This window comes from Centruroides sculpturatus, unplaced genomic scaffold, assembly GCF_000671375.1.
Source record: "Centruroides sculpturatus isolate CEXI.00-Female unplaced genomic scaffold, Cexi_2.0 scaffold335, whole genome shotgun sequence".
Classification (NCBI taxonomy): domain Eukaryota; kingdom Metazoa; phylum Arthropoda; class Arachnida; order Scorpiones; family Buthidae; genus Centruroides; species Centruroides sculpturatus.
This window is the reverse complement of record NW_019384713.1, coordinates 190189-209328: the sequence shown is the minus strand read 5'-3', so window position 1 is coordinate 209328 and position 19140 is coordinate 190189. Positions and strand designations below refer to the sequence as shown.

The following is a 19140-nucleotide window of genomic DNA, read 5'->3' as shown; positions in this document are numbered from 1 at the left end:
ATACAAATTTATTGTGTTTCATGCAAATATAATTAATACCTATTTTAAATTATTATTTAGAGGCATGAGTTGAAGTCAAACTTTCAAAATTCTGAGTTGGATTCAGAGGCTTGGAGTGCCAACTCTACAGACCTGTTTTTTGGATAACTCATTCTTTCATCCATAATACTTTGATATTCCTAAATTTCTTTTCATATATCAAATTTGGACTTTTGTACTTTTTCAGCTAACAAGCAAAAAATTTTGAGTTATGCAGTGGCATTTTCTGCCAGTTTTGGTTTAAATATCATCAAATCATCTATAAAAAAATGATTTTGGTATTATTGAAACTATGACGTTTTATCATGCACTTAATCTGTGAGCATAACCTAATACAATGTACAGTGTACAGTACATACAATGGAATGCAAAACCTCTAACAACATTTTATGCTACCATTAAAATAATCATCTCACATTATTATTAAAACTTGTAAAGCAAAATTTACATTATTTTATTAAATAAACTTGTTATTCAAAAAAATTAATATGCAAAATAGATCATAGTGAATGTCACATCATTATGTTATTAGTACCATAATAACACTAAAAAGGAATACTTTCTGAATAGAAATTTTTTGAAAAAGTTCCACATAAATATAAATATTACTTATCAAGTATATAATAAACTTTCTATAAAAACCAGTTCATTTTTTAACTTTTTATTAATATCATTTGCATTTTCAAATGAATTAATAATGTAAATAATGAAAATGTTGTAATTTCAGGTCCAGATTTAAAAAAAAAAACAAACATTAAATTAACCTACTGCAATAAATTCTTATTTTAATATATAATTTCTTATATTTAAAATTAAAACATTAAACATATAAATAAAGAAAGCTTGAACAATGCATCAAATGTGAATTATTATATAATTTTATAATTTACAACTTTTGCACACTATTAAATTCTTAAAAGGAATGTTAAAAATGTTAATGAACATTTTCAGAAAATTTATATTAGTTGCATTATTAATTTGTCTGTTTAAAAAAATTTTAAGTAATAAATATATACACCAAATTTCATAAAATACCAACAAAGTTTTTAAATTAATGCATGCAAAGTTTAGTATATAAGTTAATGCATACATAACAAACCAAACTTGGATTTGTTAAATGAGTTAGAAATATTGAAAACCAATGAGAAAAGTTAAAATTCTGTATTAAGTCAATAATTTGTATTAAAGAGCAAGCAAAATGATACATGCAGGATAATCAAACAAAAACATTGTTTGTCAGGAATTGACTTGACAATGCCAACAAGAAATTTAAAATGCTATTCCTAAAGTCCTCAGTAAATAGATGTTTAAGATTTAAGTGTTTCTCACATGAAACAGCAATAACAAGCAAGCAACTCAGTGTTGTTAAGTGTACTCCTCAAAAGTAAACTTCTTATTTGATCACCCAGCATATCCTAAAAAGGTAAAATTAGTTCCTCAAAAGTATTAAATTAAATTAAATTAATTAAAATGTAAGACTCCTAGAAGAACATTTACTATCTTAAAAATTTCAATTATCAAGAGAGATAAATCTGTATTGAAAAATAAAAATATCCAATATTAATAACTTTAAATATTTGATCATATTCATTGAAGAATTTATCTTTCAATAAGATGAACTGATTAACTTACAATATATAAACACATTAAAAAATCTCTGTAAATGAAATTGAAGAGTATCATTTAAGCCATTAATAGTATTTGATGACAACATCCTGCAGAAAATTGTACTTCCTTAGTTATCAACTTTATCATTAGTGAGTTCATATATATAGCTGTAATACAAATAATAAATCTACACTGCCACAATTTAAGCTTTTCAGTTATTTAAATAAATTTTCATAATAATCTACAATGCCACATTTTAAAAAGTTTGTTAAAAGTGATATCATCAACATCATTTTAACATTTACTAAATTAAAATAATTTAAAATTTATGGACTGGTGTTAGTTATTTCACACAAAAATTCTTCCAAAAACTTTTTGTTTCTTAGGAACAAATTTCACCTGAAAACACAGTCATTAATGTTTTCAAGTAACATTGAACTTGTCTTAAGGGATACTGAAACATTTTAAAGACCTTTCAGTAACTTGATAATTAAAATTTCCTTTACTTTTGTACAAATTACTTTGATAGTACAGTAAGACCCCACTTAACGCTGATTCAATATAATGCGATCTTCTCGAAGCCTAAAAAAGCTCAAAATTTACACTGATTCAAATTATCGTGGAATTTCGTTGCTTCGCATATAATACGATTATTTCCAAACACGAACCAATCAGCAAAAAATGGCAATTTGTTGTAGCGCTACATTTCCCTTTATGTTATCTGTTTGTTTGGTTGTTTGGTGTAATTTTGGAAAAAATATAACATCATGGATGCCATAGGAAATATCGGCTTCACTTGGCAAGAATTAACCGATAAATGCACGAACGTGTGGAAGAAGTTATGGCTGAAGATATCCAAGAATTCTCAACGAGAATAGCCTATCACTGTATTGTTAGGTTGATCAAATTATCAACCTAATTGATACAGCAGGACTGGGAGATGTAGACGAGTAGGATATTGAGGAGTTACAGCAGGTTTCTGGTGAAAGCCTTACCAACAATGACCTTCAAAAACTGGCTGAACAAGGAATTCCTGTAGAACTGAAAAATAGAGAATTTAAACTTAAAACTTCAACTAGGACTTATCTATTACTAGGACTTATTATACTGGATAACTGGTTCTGCAAGTCCTAGTTGATGTTTTAAGTTTAAATTAATAAATTAAGGACACAAAGACATTTAAATTTGAAAAATAGTGATTCTGAAAATAAAGAACCCTTGAGTTTATGACAGTGGCAAGTCTTGACCATTTCTAGGAGAAACATCTTAACATATACAAATGAGTGTCGCTAGATCAACAAGCGCTTTCGATGATATTTATTTTTGTCTTTGTCAAGTCATTAAAAATGGTTAAAGTTCTTTCTTTTTTGAGTATGAATATCAAATTAGTCCAACGGTATTAACATTTTGAAACAAAAGCAGTGGTGGAACATAAGAGAACAATTTAAATAAAAACATGCGCGGCTATAATACGCATGTGCTAAAAGTCTCTAAACCGTGGAGCTAGATAAGTTGTCTTAGGCAGTTATACAAGTGACCCACAAAGGGGGAAATCAAGTGTGGGGGTGTTGCACAGATTTAGTACATTGATAAGGAGGGCCTCCCAAATATACACGAGGTTTCTGTTATTACAATGCCTTAGTATCACCACCTGGCTCCACAACGGGGTGTGTTGGTGTTGCAATACCAACACACCCCGTTCTAGCGAGCTCAGTTTCACTCTTGGTGTTGCAATACCAATTCTAGCGAGCTCAGTTTCACTCTTGCCTGCCCTGATGGAACATTGATGTTCCAAAATACAATAAGACAACATTCTGGTTGTCGCGCCAATATATTGGATGCAACCACCCGACATATTTTCCAGTGGGATAGAATAAACCCCAGATCTTTCTAGTATGGAAGTAGGATCTCTGTCATTGGCTAGCAACCTCCTAAGATTTGGCCATGGAGAAACTGGCAGAAAAAGCACATGTCGCCTAAAAATACGGCAAATACAGATAGTGACATGACCACAGAATGGTAACGCAGGAAGGACTATTGTAGGTTCTTTTGGGAGATGTAGTGTAGTAGCGAAAAAAAGCGATCTTTTTACCTTATTTAAGGTATGTATGTAACATTGTCCAGAGATGTACATAAACTTGGCATTAGTATAGCCCGCCTCATTTACCGCAGAGAGAATAACATTAAGCTCAGTAACAATAGCAGCTTGGCTGGAAGATAGAAAGGCCCTTCTGATTAAAGGGGCAATTGCCGCATTGATGTAATGTTGCGGCTGGTATGCTGTAGCAGGGATTAGGGGAGGAACCCCACTGAATTTATGGAATACCAAGTATACTCTAGTATCCTGGAATTTAGTAATTTTTAGATCTAAAAATGCGATTTCCCTTTCATTGTCTTTTTCCCAGGTAAGATTAATTGTGGGATAAATGGTCATGAGAAAATCTTTGAGGGCGAGGAAATCTTCATGGGTATCCTGCCAAGCTACTAGAATATCATCAGTGTATCTAAGGTATAACAGTGGATATGCTATCGTGAGGAGAAAGCTAAAAACCTTGAGTTCAATATTCCTCATGATCAACTCTGCTAAAATGACCATTTCTGAATTATACTTGACCATTTCTTTGGGTGGTGCATCAAATCAACCCCATTTGTTCTTTGCTAGATGGTCTTGACAGAACAGACTCCCTTAGGCCATGACTATGATCATGTCACAGATTTTTATTATTACACAGTTATTGGATAATTCTACACAACCTAGATTTGGACAAAGAAAAAGAAGGCTACCTTCTAATTTCTCATTTGCTTCAGATGCCTTCTTTGCTAGTTGCCTGAACACATGGATTCAAAGGCTAAGGCCAAGGATATATAGTTAAAATCATGATTTTTCCTTTCTAGAGAGACAACACATTAACAATGAATGTGGCAATGGCTTTTTTGGGCTTGAGCTAAGAAATGGTCATCTTGGGTGAGTGTTGCCATTGCAACACTACCCAAGACATATCAAAGACTCTGGTGCTATAAAAATCAGATTCCTGGGAGAGGACTTCTCACAGACCCTACTAGTACATGAAGAATGTTCCATTTTTACTGAAGAGGTGTTGGTCTTGTTACCAGCACATAAACTTTTGCCCCATCACATACTTGGGCAGGCCAATGGTCTATTTCTTGGACATCTTATCCATTCTGAAGGCACTCTTGAGGGTCATGGCTTGTTCTGCAAAGAGCATAATGTCACCATATCCATTTTTCACAGCTGAATGTAGCTATGGCTTGTCACTCAAAGTGGTTTTGATACCAGAACACTGTGGAGTTTGAATAAACAAGTGGATAGACTGGGCAGCCGTTCTCAGGGGATTGGTTGTGCAAAAGAGAATCAGTTGGAGAACAGCCAGTTAGGGACTGTTTTGAATGAGGTTATAAGACTTTAATTCAATCATATTGACTGTGATTGGCTTTTTAGAGATGATTTTTGCCTGATCAATATCTTGTTACTATGACTTTACATAGGGACAACTTTTTTATGAAGGTTTGTTTGCTCGTTGTTTGGGAGAGTCACCACTGTGTCCCTGTTGTAGAAAAGAATTTGTGGAGTACTGTTGATTGTCTTGCAGACATGACTAGTATGTGATACAAAAGCCCCATGCAGACCTAGATTCTAGAAGCTTAAAAAACAACTTTGCTAGAAACTTTTTGCTCCTCTGGTTTTGCTAGGTCCTCTAGTGAGGTACATACAGGAAATTGGGATGCTTTTGCCAGATCAGACTTCATAATTGGAAGTTATATAACTGTCCCATATATGGATATCAATACCAATTGGTCCAGCAAACTTGTAGTTGGAAGTAAGACACACTAGTCATAGTCTTGATCACCATAAGATAAGAAATTTTGTTATGTCAATGATTAGCAGATAAAACTATAATTTTGAAAAAAATCAACCTTTATAAGTAGCACAAAAAAACTTTTAATCATCAATATTTTTGGCCATTGAAGAAGGTCATTAGAAGTGGTCAAAAACATAAATGATTAAAGGTTTTTTGTTCTGCTTATAAAAGTTATTCATTGAGTTTATTGGGTTGTTCAGAAAATAATTTTGGTTTTTTCCGTGGAAAAAAAAACAATATTTTTATAATAAATAAATATTTTATTGAATTATATATCGACCATTTTGGTCAAATACCTGTTGTCATCGTTTCTGGTAGTAGCACGATTTCACATTCATAAAAGTTTTGATCGTTGCTTACAAAAAACCGATCCAAGTGATTTTTGACATTGTCATTTCAAGTAAATGTCTTACAGTTAAAAAAAATTGTATAGACTGGAACAAGTAATAATCTGAGTGTGCTCTATCTGGCGAATACGGTTGGTGTGATAGCACATCCCATCTAAGTTATAACAGTTTCTGACGAGTTACCAAACTTGTGTGAAATTTGACATTATTGTGGTAAAACACTACACCTGTTTTTTTTATCAATTCTGGCCAGCTTTTCTGTTTGATGATATTACTCAATTTGTTTACTCAATGGCAGTACACTTTCGAATCAATTGTTAAATAGTCTGGTAAAAGCTCCAAAAGAAAATTTCCTTAAAATCCCACCAAAGAGAGCATCTCTCTTTAAGAACATGTGGAACTCTTATATCAAGCTTTGAAACGAAACCAAGTTGGTTTCAAGTAACATAAACGGTTCAATTTGACAAATTTAATCTCTTAGTAATTTCACGTGTTGTTATTTGGCAGTTTGCTTCAATCAGTACCTTTATTTTCTTTTCATTGGCTTCAACTGGCCATCCAGAACATGGTCCATCTTCAATATTGAAATTGCCAGAACGAAATTTTCTAAATCAGTTTTGGCACGGTTGTTCTGTCAATACATCTTCTCCATACATGTCACACAATTTTTTCCTCGCTTGAACAGCATTCTTACCTTTTTGGTAATAAAAGAGCAAAATATGCCGAAAATGCTGCTTTCTATCTTCCATATTTGATGGGACACAAAAAAATAAACAACTGCACAAAATCAAACAAAATTTTTTACAAATAAGCTTTAAAATGCTAGATGTCAAAATATATAATGATAATACAGTTTAGAATGAATATGGCGGGAAAAATACGACTAATCTGTCTAGTGGTAAAAAAAAAACTAAATTACTTTCCGAACAACCCAATATTACCTTACATAACAGTATTTAATTGATATAATTATGAAATTGTTTCTTACTATTTTTCTGGATTATTTTCATTGGTAATCCAGATAAAATGTTTTATCATCACGATATAGTGTGTAATAAATTTTTGCATTACACTAATTAAAAGTTAAATTATATTTTAAATATTCTAAAAATATATTTTAGTAATTAAATTCTGTAATAACCAGTTGTTTACAAATTCAAAAAAATATTTTGAAATGTGTTTCTCTCAAAAGTTCTCTTTTTTTCAATTATTTGCTTTCATATTATTCATAATGTTACATGAATCAGTAATCCTATTAAATAACATCATTCAAAGCAATCAAACATGTAAAAAGTACATCTAAAAATATATACTAAATTTTTAGCAGATGTTTTTGAATGTATTTGTATACTAACTATTAATTTATTTAAAAATCAGTGTAATAGTGATAATTAAATATGAATGGCAAATAAATTTTTTAAATAATATTAAAACAGGAAAGTTGAAAATCATGCTACTCTATAATATATACATATATATTATAACATCTGTCAATTCTATTCTAAAGCACCAATCCAACATGTTTCCTTGGCACTTAGCCACATGGTTTATGTAACTGCATCATTCCAAAATGCTGCACATATATAAAAGATAATGTATTTTCGTAGAGAAAAAAGCCTATAAAATATTTTAATTCAATATTCAGAATATTTGTGTATTATTCCTGTTGTTTTCAGTCATTGAAATAAAAAAAAAGTTTAACAATTTTTGATTCCTATACTCCAAGTGATATTTAAAATTAAACTAACAAACTTAAATTGTAATTGAATTGTAAATATGGATTAAATCATAAATAAAACCGATACTGCTTAAAATAGCATGATTTTCAATGCATTTCAATTTATGTAAAGCTCAATGTAAATGAATTGATCTTTTAACAAGTGATCTACTCTGGCATTAAAGCAAATTTGTCTGCAATTGAAAGGAGGACTCAAAACCAATCCTTTTGACAAAATGTAGGAAGTCTATTCAACAAAGAACATATTCACAGAAAAACAAACATATTCAACTTATTGGATATTTTGTTTGATAATTATAATGCTCATGCACAGTCATTCATCAATCTGGCAATCATTGGCAGTAGTTGAAAGTAAACAGTCATGTGACCTGAAAAACCAGTAGTCCTCAACCTTTTTTTACCCATGGAACCCTTTTCCTCTTAATTTTTTTTGTGGACCCCCATAGACAAGGCACAGGAAAAAAAATCCTTATATTTTTCATCAATAAAAAAAGAAACAAAAACATTCAAAAATGTCACTGTCAAGTGAAAATGACACTGATGGAATAAGATTCTCCTAACAAACTCTGACTTTATAATCTCTCTTTGACCTTTGTCAATGAGATATATATGTCATATATGTATTCAATATTTTAAATAATTTATATTTTAACCCTTATGCAATAAATGAGTAATAAAGAAATTGACAATATATATATTGTAGATATTTAATTCTCAGTAAAACAATTGTTTTGAAGTAGAATTACCCTATAGACCACTAAAATATCACTGTGAACCCCAATTCGGTACTTTCTTCTGTGGACCCCGATTGAGAACCACTGGTCCACACAATGAAGCAACCATATTGACTCATTTATGCTCGGCTTAATATTTTAACCATGTTTAAACTGAAAAATAATCATTAAAGAATTAATTGCTTTACTGTTATAAAAAATAAAAGAAAATACAGTAAATATAATTTATATTTTACACTATTCCAAATTTCACAAATCACACCTAAAGTCAAAAACACATATCGAACGTTTTCAGCCACTAAATTTATCGGCCTTCCTCAGGAACTATCAACTGGAAAAACCGTTCTATAAATAGAACTTCGCTGCCTTTTCAATTTTTTTAAAAGAACGAAAATGGCTGTGACGTATCCTGTATGGCATATATTATGAGTCTAGATAGCGTTTCCACGCTGACGATACAGGAATGACATCCGTGTTGATGCAGTTTCCACTCATGCTCGCCTTGTAGATCTCTACTACTTCTACAATTTTTATATTTTGCCTGTCGAAAACCTTGTGTATTAGCTTGGCCTGGTCCCAACGGGGAAATCCCCAGATTGCTGGCATACCGTGCCAAAGCCGTATTGATGTTACCTTTTAGCACGTCATATTTATGATCTTTTAGTCTGGCTTGCAGCAATCTGTACGTGGATCCTATGTAAGCTAGTAATCTGTCAAACCTCTCATCATATAGGGGGATGTGGTAAATCCCAGGAGCCAGAGCGTCTTCATTGTCGTCCTTCGCGTTTGAGAGAAGGCAGAAAACGGTAGGTTTCCTTCTATAGGCAAGGAGTACGTTTAAACTATTTGCAATCCTTCTATATATGCGATGTAGTGTTGGTTCGTAGTCTAAGATCATCTGTTTTGCTTCTGCTTTGTTAACCGTGTTAGATGACCGAGTTAGATGTTTGGATGCCAGACTGTTGATAAAAGTGCGGCCATATCTGTGGTTGTATGCTACTTGTTTGAGATGTTCCAGCTCCTTGTTGGTATCTGTAGAATCATGTAGAATGGGAGTAAGCTCTGGCCACAAAAGTGCGGAATGCGGATGTTTTATATGACCATGGGTCCGCTGAATTGGAAGGTATAAATAGGGAGATGCAAGTAGCCTTGTGGTAAATTGCCGTGATGAATTTAATATCAGCTACTTGAATTCTGATGTCTAAGAAATTAATGCTATTACCGCTCTCCTGATCCAACTTTAGCGTTAATCTGTAGCTGTTATTATTAAACATTTTTAACGCATCCCCAATATTAGGACGTTTTCTCCATACAACTAAAACGTCATTGACATATCGGGTGTACAGAAGGATGTTCTGCTTGATGTTTTTTAATGCCCGTTCCTCCAATTGTCATAGGACTAATTCACAAAGATTCCCTGAGATGGGGCTACCCATGGGTACTCAACGTTTTTGGATGTAGGTATGTTTGTTAAATCGAAAACAGATATAAACAGGATGAATAGTTTTCGATTTATAGTGAGGTTGTATTCCAAATTTTTATAGTTTTGTATTCAAAAAGATTCTTTAAATGAATATTGTGATTTATGAAATATATATATTATTTATTCAAGTGTAAACAGACCTCACTAGTATATACACTGATTTTTTTTAAATCCATAAACTAGTTTTCAAGTTGAGATAAATACAATTCTTTCTTTCACCCTAATTTTCTTTATTACTATTATTGTAGTTTAGTTTACTAGTTAACATTTTGATTTAAATTTTTTGATTTGTAATACATTATATACATTTCAAATCTAAAAAACTAAAACACAATGTTAAAAACTGTAAAAAAACTATGCTTGAAATAAAAAAACTGATACATTTTATATACTTTATAAAATGTTAAGGTAATTTTAAGAACAAACAGAAGATAGTATCATAAGAATGTATATCAAACCAAGAGGAGGATATAGAACCCGAATCATGTATTGGCAGATCAATGTGAAAAAGACAAAGTATTAAATAAAATGGATGTATTAACAGCCTACTGTCTTAAAATATCACCTCACTGTGAGTTGGAAAAAAGAAATGTTTCAAGCCTTAAAACTCATTATAATTCTTTGATTTATCAAAATGTTTACAAAAAACTTCCTTTAATTCTTTTGTAATCTTTTAGTTTATGAATTCAAATCAAGTCACATACTGTATGGATACTAGTATCAGAGCTGTATATAATCTGATAAATTTATGAACATGTAGATGTCATGTACTGTACACTTATGTGTATCATTTACAATTTTTCTTGAATTCATTGTTTAAGTTATGAAATTTATAAACTTGATTATTATTTAAAGTAACGAAAATGTTTATTTTTACAATAAATTATTTGGTGGTAAATACAAATTTTTAACTTGTTCAATTTTAATAATATTTAAATATAAAATTTTGCAAACATTTCTCTCTCAGAACAAAAAATATTAATAAAATTGCATGACTGAAGCACAGGTTTAAGATTATCAACAAAAGTAATCTCTCATCTTTATCTTTTTCCACCTGAATTATTAAATAAAAATGCATCTTACATTATTGAAAACAATTTGGTGAAAACTTCATAACATAAACAAATAAAAAGTAACATAATTGAAAATTCTATGAATTTACAACAATTATTTCAGAAATTAATTAATTGGAAAATTGTTGAGGAACATGATTTGCAAGATGATAAAACAAGAGTGTTAAAAAAATTAATTAACTTACAAAAATATTTATTCTGTTGATTATAATAAACATTTCAATTCAAAAATTCAGTTATGATTAAAAAGCCATAATTGCAAAATCTTCACTAATTGCAAAAAAGAAAAAACCAGAAAAAAAATTTTTCTTTCTTTATTTTGAATATTTTCTTTATCAGTAAATCAAAATTTTGATAGCTTTAATACAACAATGGCTGCATTTTTTATTTTTTTTATTGAATAACAAAATTATATTCATTAATTTTTCTCTTTTATGCACACTTCTTAAGAGAATGTTTTGTATCCAAAAATATTTAAATTAGAACTTAATGCTAGAAAGCAGCAAGCAGCATTTTGACTTAGATAATTTAATTTTTGGATAAAGAATTAGCAGCGGACATTAAAATGTATACTCTAGATTTGTTTTTTCCAGTAGAAATTTATTTCATAATATGCAATTTTATTCTAGTTCTTCAGATAAAATTCTGTTCAACATTTTAATGAATAATGTTCATTATGTCATAGTATATTAACTATACAATGGAAGTATATAGCTTTATATACAAATATACATTCTGTGACATGTTAATTAACATTATGTGGATTACTCCTCAAAGTTTTTGAATATAATTCTAGTTTCATAAATATAGAGAATTAAAAGAATTCGAGCATTCTTAATTGAGTAAACTGGCACAAGATAATTTTCTCTAATGAAATTCTATGGTTATGATATTCTAAAAACTATATGGCAAAGACTAAAAACAAATAATGATACATGCATTATCCTCAAACTTTAACTATTCCTTATCCAGTTAGAGTACATTGTTTATAATTAAATTTCACATGCATTACCTGACAGAAATGACAATTATGAGAATTCAACTAGAGTTTAACAATTATGACCAACTAAGCTAATCTATGTACTTAACTTGGCATCCATTGTGTTTATATGTTATTATGTGTCTAATGGCTGTGATACATGAAGGAATGGATTGAACTGTAGATCTCTCTTCTAGTTACTCCCTTGGTGCATCTGTCTAACAACTCAAAGGATTCTATCTAGTCACTGATAGTTTTCCATTAATCTAATTTCTCCAGTTACGTAGAGAATTCTAGTCTTTATAATTGAAGAAAAGTCAGTATAAAGACAAGTGTTCAGGTAATCAAAACCATATCATTGTATAACTAAAAGATAATTATGATGATAATGATTACATTTATGACTAGATAAGTATCAACATTTAGATATACCAGTATTTTAAAATATGGAATTAGCTGCAATCTCAAAATATAATACAATAAATAAATTAAACGATTTTAATTCAATAAAATTGCAAATTGTAACCTGAAAAGTTGTGTAAAATGGAAATCTTTTTTTATTCCATCATAAGCCCTAAGACAAGTCATCTTATGCAACCACTGAAACAGTATCCATCAGTTATGTATCTATCCATTATCTTTAAATATCTTAAATAGAATTAATAGTTTTGACATTCAGAAGTGGATTAGCACAAATATCAAATTACTTTTTAATAGAAGTATACATTATACTTATCTGGGTCATTAATGTTCATAAACAATAGAATAATGTAACATTCATAAATCAATAATTTTATTGGAGCAGTTCTAGCACTTTCAACACTAATTTACACTTCACCTAATGGTACCTAGCATACAAAATTTCAAAAATACAATTATTTAATAATTTATTCAAATTAATACTAGATACTACACAATATATTGAAATCTTTAGTATTTTACATTAAGTAAATTCTTTTCTTTTGGATAAAAAGTATAAATTCTTATATTTGATTCACAATTTAATATTCTAAATCATAATTTTGCTTGGCTCAGTTATTGAATAACTGTCGTTTATGAACTACAGATAAGCAGGCAGATAATCATAGACTATTTCAAAAATCATTATTATAAAATCTACTGGCATTGTTATATTCTAAATAATCCTAGAAAGTATAAACATGATTATGGCTTAATTGTCTGCAATCTTTGAACAGAAGCTGCATATCTAATGTTAATTGTCAATTAAAAGAAAAACAACAACCATAATCATCAAATTATTGTTTAGTATCTTTCTGCTGTGTCATAGAAGATGCACTTTAAATTTCAAAGCATTTTTGAATCCAAAGAAGTCAGTTTCTTCACTTGAGAGGAATTTTCCTCTAGTAGAAAGATGCCGAGATCACCTTTCTCTTTATCGTTGTTTAATGATATGATTCTTTAAATTGTTTCTTTGAACATCATTCAAATCAAATTTCATTATTCTGCTTTTGTTCTGAAGAAGAAACATCATGAACAATCATCAGAAAATGAAAAAGAGAAAATGTGATCTCAGACCCTCTAAACTAGATGAAGATACCTCTCAAGTGAAGAAACTGACTCCTTTGGATTAAAAAGATGCTTCGGAGTTCAAAGGATATTGTCTATAACTTCAAATTATCGTAGTTCCTTGTTGCTAGATTGTGATAAACTATAAATATTCAATAAACATAATTATGAACTTATGTTTCAATCTGTTTCCTATAATTTGATCAATGTTCTTAACATTTCAGTGATAAACTTTTAACAATCTCAAAATAATTGATTTAGCAAAACTTATTAACTTTGTTTCTCCATAATATATGAACTTAATTTTTTCAAAATACTTCCATAAGAAAAACTAGTCACAAAAAATCAAGGCACAGTAAGTAGTTTTGAAGCGATGTTTGATGTCTTCATTTGCTTTACCTGACGAATAGTTAATCGAATAAAACTTATTTTGGTATTCATAATTTATCATATTTGTATACAGACTTATTGATTTTCATAACAATCCAATATCAAAAATAAATATTTTCCTATTTTCATTATTGAAAATTTAAGACTATACAAAATTTGAGTCCTTTTTCCTTTTTACATCCTTTTTAATTCCAATCCAGCAACCACAAACAGCAGGTGACTTGAAGTAAACTTCTAAAAACAGACAAATAATATCAAAAAACTTCACACACAATTAAAAATAATCTTCATGTTGACCTGTTTTTGTAGGCTATGACATCTACAAACATTAAAAATCATTAAAAAATTTTTACGACAGCATCATGTTATATAATCGCATTTAAGGTGAGAGTCCTCTGGCAGATTTTCGGGCAACCCAGAAATTATTTATATAATTGTACATATTATCCTAGGATAACAATTTTCAATAATGAAAATAACTATAATAATCCTGGGCTAATATGTACAAATAAATATTTTCCTTTTTGCACATGTCATCCTTCATTAAACTGCTAAAGACAAAGAAAATTGCCTGGAACATTCTTAACATTTACAATTTTAAATAAATTTATTGATTATTCAAAGCTATTTTTATCACAATATATCAGTCACATCCCATATTTACAATAAGCATATTATATTTTAGTTTAGACACACTTCATAGAAAATACTATAAAAAATATATTTTTAATAATTTTACTTCAAATGCAAACAAAAACAAAATTACATGACTTCAAATTCAATTAAACATCAATAATTTGGTACTAAAGTAGAACTTCAAGATCAAATTTATACAAGTATTTAATCCAAACAAATCAAAGTGGATATCAGTATTTAATAATTGAAATTTTTACAAATTAGCATTAATTGTTTAATTTAAAAAGTACTTTTAGCCTTTCTAAAGATCATTAATATATGAGAACTTTTCTAATGTATTTTAAAAGACTGAAAGTACTCAATAAATTCAAAAATTAGTGCTGGTTATTAGTTTTCAATTTTTTTTTAACTTTGAGGTTTACAAATTATACTTTTAAGAATTACTTACTGCATTATAATTTTATCCTTAAGATATTCTGAATGTTATCTCCTTACAGCAACACACATTATTTTTTGAATACAATGTATCAATTTGATGCTGAAAGTTTTAATTGTTGTTTCTCAAGTTGCAATTTCTTATCAGTTATTTTATATTTTAAAATTCTTCATTATTATACAAATGCAACCATAATTTTTGTAAATTTATCCATGTTTCTTAAAGGATTTTATTGAAAAAATTTTTAATTATCCAAATGTTTAAATGTTCTCTTATTTATGTATGAAATTAAAATACAATAATGGTATGACATTTCCAGTATTGCAAGTCATGAAAAAAGTGATGAAAGTTGCATGCTCATCTTACTTCACATTCCATTCATTTTGATGCTGCTTCATTCTAGCTATTTCCTATCAAAAGACATTTTTTCAATCAACCAAATAACAAAAGCATTTCTACATTGTTTGTTCTATAATAAAACCATAATTAACAAATTAGCATAAAAATAAGTAACGGTATTAACAATTTAAAGAAACATGCTAAAACAAGTAAAAACAAATAAATTAAATAATTTTTTAAATATATATGAATAAAATAAACAAGTTTTTAGGTATATAATTAAGTTATAATCATTTCAATCCTTTAATTCATGACAATTAACAAAAGCATCATTATATCATTATAGTCTTTCCTAATCTTCATCTATATTTAAATCTTAATTATATATTGGTTAAAATTGTTGTTCAACAAGCTATATATATATATAGTGTAAGAAAAATACATAATTATTATTACCAGTAAATACATATATATCACAGTAATAAATAATACAAAGCTATCATTCAAGTATTGCAAAACAATTATATATCCTTCACAATACATATTTAACCTACTTTCTGTGACAGTGACAGTCAAATTATTACCATTTTGCTAGAAAATTTGAAATTATCCCACAAATTATACTACATAGCCTATAATCAGAAATATAACTAAAGCATTTACAAAGCATATAAAAACTGATTAATGGCATTTATCCTTCTGATATTTAATTCAAGTGTTACATCTAGAAAAATATTAAGTATAGAAGTAATCTGCTGCTTTATTTTTCAAAAAAAATTGTTTAAATATTTGGATAAAATCTGAATAAACAGATTTTATGGACTCTGATATATATATATACTGTGTGATTCATTAACACACAGAATTTTAATGAATAATCACATCTGTCTATAGAGATCTTAAAATTTTTAAGATTGATGTTATAAATAAACTAAGATTTCTTAGATTGCCATTAAGTGTTCTTTTTACCAATAAAAAAAAACATTTACATTAACTCAATTAAAATATTGATGACTACATGTTTCTACGTGCTAATTGATGTCATTGAGATCATCCCAAACGAGGTAAAGATATTGAAAGTCATAAAATCAGCAGGTTTTTTTTATCAATTATCTATCAATAATTTATATTTATTTCTGTAATGACAAAGTATAAATCTATTTCATTGATAAATCTACATGCTTTCAACACACATTTACAAATCAATTAGAAGTAAAATTTTTTTTTTCAAAAAATTAATATAAATTCTCCACACTTAAGTAAAATATACACACATATATAATTAATACTGTTAAAAAAGAAAGAAGAAAACCAGATATTTGATTATTCATAAATATATAGAACTGCTCTAAAGTTATGTTTTCAACTCAACTATGTCTTAATTATCAAATATAATCAAATGATAATTTTTTGCTGTTGTTACTACTAACAAACTACAAACATTTTATCCTATAAATAAATATATAAGTCAAAGGTCCACAGTATTTTATGGGCTATGATTCATCAGTGACGGTTGAAAAATCAAGCTTGACAAGTGTAGTAGTAGTTATTAATAAAAATATATGATGAGTGGCATCTTTGTGTAAATTATAGATGGATTCAACATTTGTCAACTCTTGCATGGAGCTTATACTTAAAATATTGTATTGAATCACAACCTGAACCATTTAAATTGGTTAGGGCATTGGTATTGTACATTTTCCTGTTGTTAGCCTTCAGCTGAATGTTATCTTAGTTTTTTTTTTTACAACTTAGCATATGAGTAGGGATCCTTTCAATAGAGTCTGCTATCAAAATAACCCTTTCAAAATTATAAATGATTAAAAAACAGTTAAAGTAATTAAAAACTGTTACACAGAAAAAATCAAAGTATTGAATTATTTGATATTAGATTACAACTTTCAGATATAAAATATCAAATGATGGCATTTTATATTCAGCCAGCAGCATACACTTCTCAAAAGTAAAATCAAAAATCTAAGTCAAATAAAATTTTTTTCCAGAGATTGTTGCAAAAAACTTCAGTAGATAAACACAAATATAAAACAACAACATTTGTAGGCAGGAAGGAAAGCTTCATTCGGCTATGTTTGATAGTTCCGATCCTTTATTTCATTAGACTCTCTTCAGACAACTTATACTTTATTTATTTCCCTTGTGAATTTTGGGGCTTCGATTTTATTTTTTATATCCTGGAGGAAGATGAAACAAAGTGATAAAGTTACAGAAACTTGTAATTAGAAAATATTGACTGTGTTTAGAAACTATTAAACTGATATATCATAAAAATGCTTCTAATTAAAAATAGTATTTTTGGGTTTAATGCAAATGAAACACTATCTCTTAGCTTGGTTATTGGTCAAGTTTTGCCAATTCTTGCTCCCCTTGATTGTTAAAAACTTTTTGCTCAACAATTAACATCAGATATTGGATTAATTCATTGAAAGATAGTTACACTTTATAAAATTTTACTTTACTTCTTCAAAATATTCCGTTAAAAATAAAGCACACATTCTATGCCACAATCTCTTTTGAAATAAATGGTAAAAAAAATACTACTATGTACAACGGTAATATTAATAAAATTAGGACATTCAACGGCAAACTTTATAAATCAATAAATACAGCAGAACATTACTTATGTGGCCACCTTTGGTTACAGAATTTCTGGCCACATAAATGAGTTGGTTACCTATGTGAAGTTATGAAAAAACTGACTTATGGAACTGTAATTAGAATACTATACTGAATCCTGCTAATAAAAGTTTAATATAGATTATAAAAGTAAACAAAAAAAATAACTAAAAAATTCATATATATTGTACATGTTTTTCAATACACAGTAGTATATAGGGATCATTATTTAATTATGTGCACAGTCTAAGGAAGGGAACAGTTGAGGCATTGTCTACACAAACTTTTTGTAATGATATTAGTGACAAAAAATTTGTTAAGCCTACTTACTAGTCATATGAATAAACTATCAAACAGAAAATATTTGTAGAACTTTTTAGTCATTTTTTTAATATCAGGAAGTCAGTGAACTATTGTAAACATAATTAAAGGGAGGTTTGCCAAGAGAGGGTGTCAAAAGCAGTTCAAAAATTGTACACATAATTAACAAACAGTGCCATACAGGATAACACATTAACACTAAATATTGATATTAGCGCATTGAAATACAGAGTACTTGAGCAGTAAAAGCAAGCTGTTTGCAGTATAGTTCATCAGGAGTGGATTAAGAAATTAAGAAATTTCCAGATAAGATTGGTCCACTCCTCTTCATATTCACCAGCACCCATCCATATATTTCTTGCACTGTTTGAACCAATTCCATCTGCCCATGGGATTCATTCAAGTACTGTAAGTGCAGTATTAATTGGAATTGTTTATTATCCATAGATGGAATTAATATGTTTATTAGATGATAGTAAAGGTTTTATTTAAATATAGTATTTTACTGGAGAACTCAAAAAAATCATTAAACAGAAGTCACTATATAGGCAGAAATGTCCAAGTTTCAGAAAAAATTGTTAATAATTAAACCAGCTTCTATATTAGACTTATCAATCTTTTTCTTTGTTTAGTATTGTATATGACGTATCAGTGACATAGACCAATTATCATTAATTTACATAATATATTTTTACATAATACAATTGATTTTGTTTAAGAATATGGAACAAATATATAATTAAATTTCTTCTTACTAAATTCTAGAGAAAAATTAAAATGAATTATTTGAATATCATCCATTGGAGAGATCTCAGCAACTGTTTTCAAAACTATAGCAACAAAGCTCAATTTATTTAAAGCACTTTAAACAATACATTGGGTTTAGGAATGTAGAGAGTTTTTTTCTGTTGGGGATAAATGTTACTTTAGGACATTCCTAACTTGGCCACTTAAGTAAGATGACCACAAATAATA

General features: G+C 28.8%; 2 protein-coding genes across 9 annotated transcripts in view; both read right to left on the bottom strand.

The window, feature by feature from the left end:
• LOC111627879 (transducin-like enhancer protein 4) overlaps nucleotides 1–19140 on the bottom strand; it is a 161677-nt gene that overhangs the window by 122833 nt on the left and 19704 nt on the right. The window lies entirely within an intron of this gene.
• Nucleotides 1062–5791, bottom strand: LOC111627881. The gene is made up of 2 exons (XM_023371562.1): nucleotides 3388–5791; nucleotides 1062–3336 (listed from the first exon to the last, which is right to left on the bottom strand). Exons 1-2 carry the CDS (start codon nucleotides 4262–4264, stop codon nucleotides 3173–3175), a joined length of 1041 nt encoding a protein of 346 aa, XP_023227330.1. The 5' UTR covers nucleotides 4265–5791; the 3' UTR covers nucleotides 1062–3172.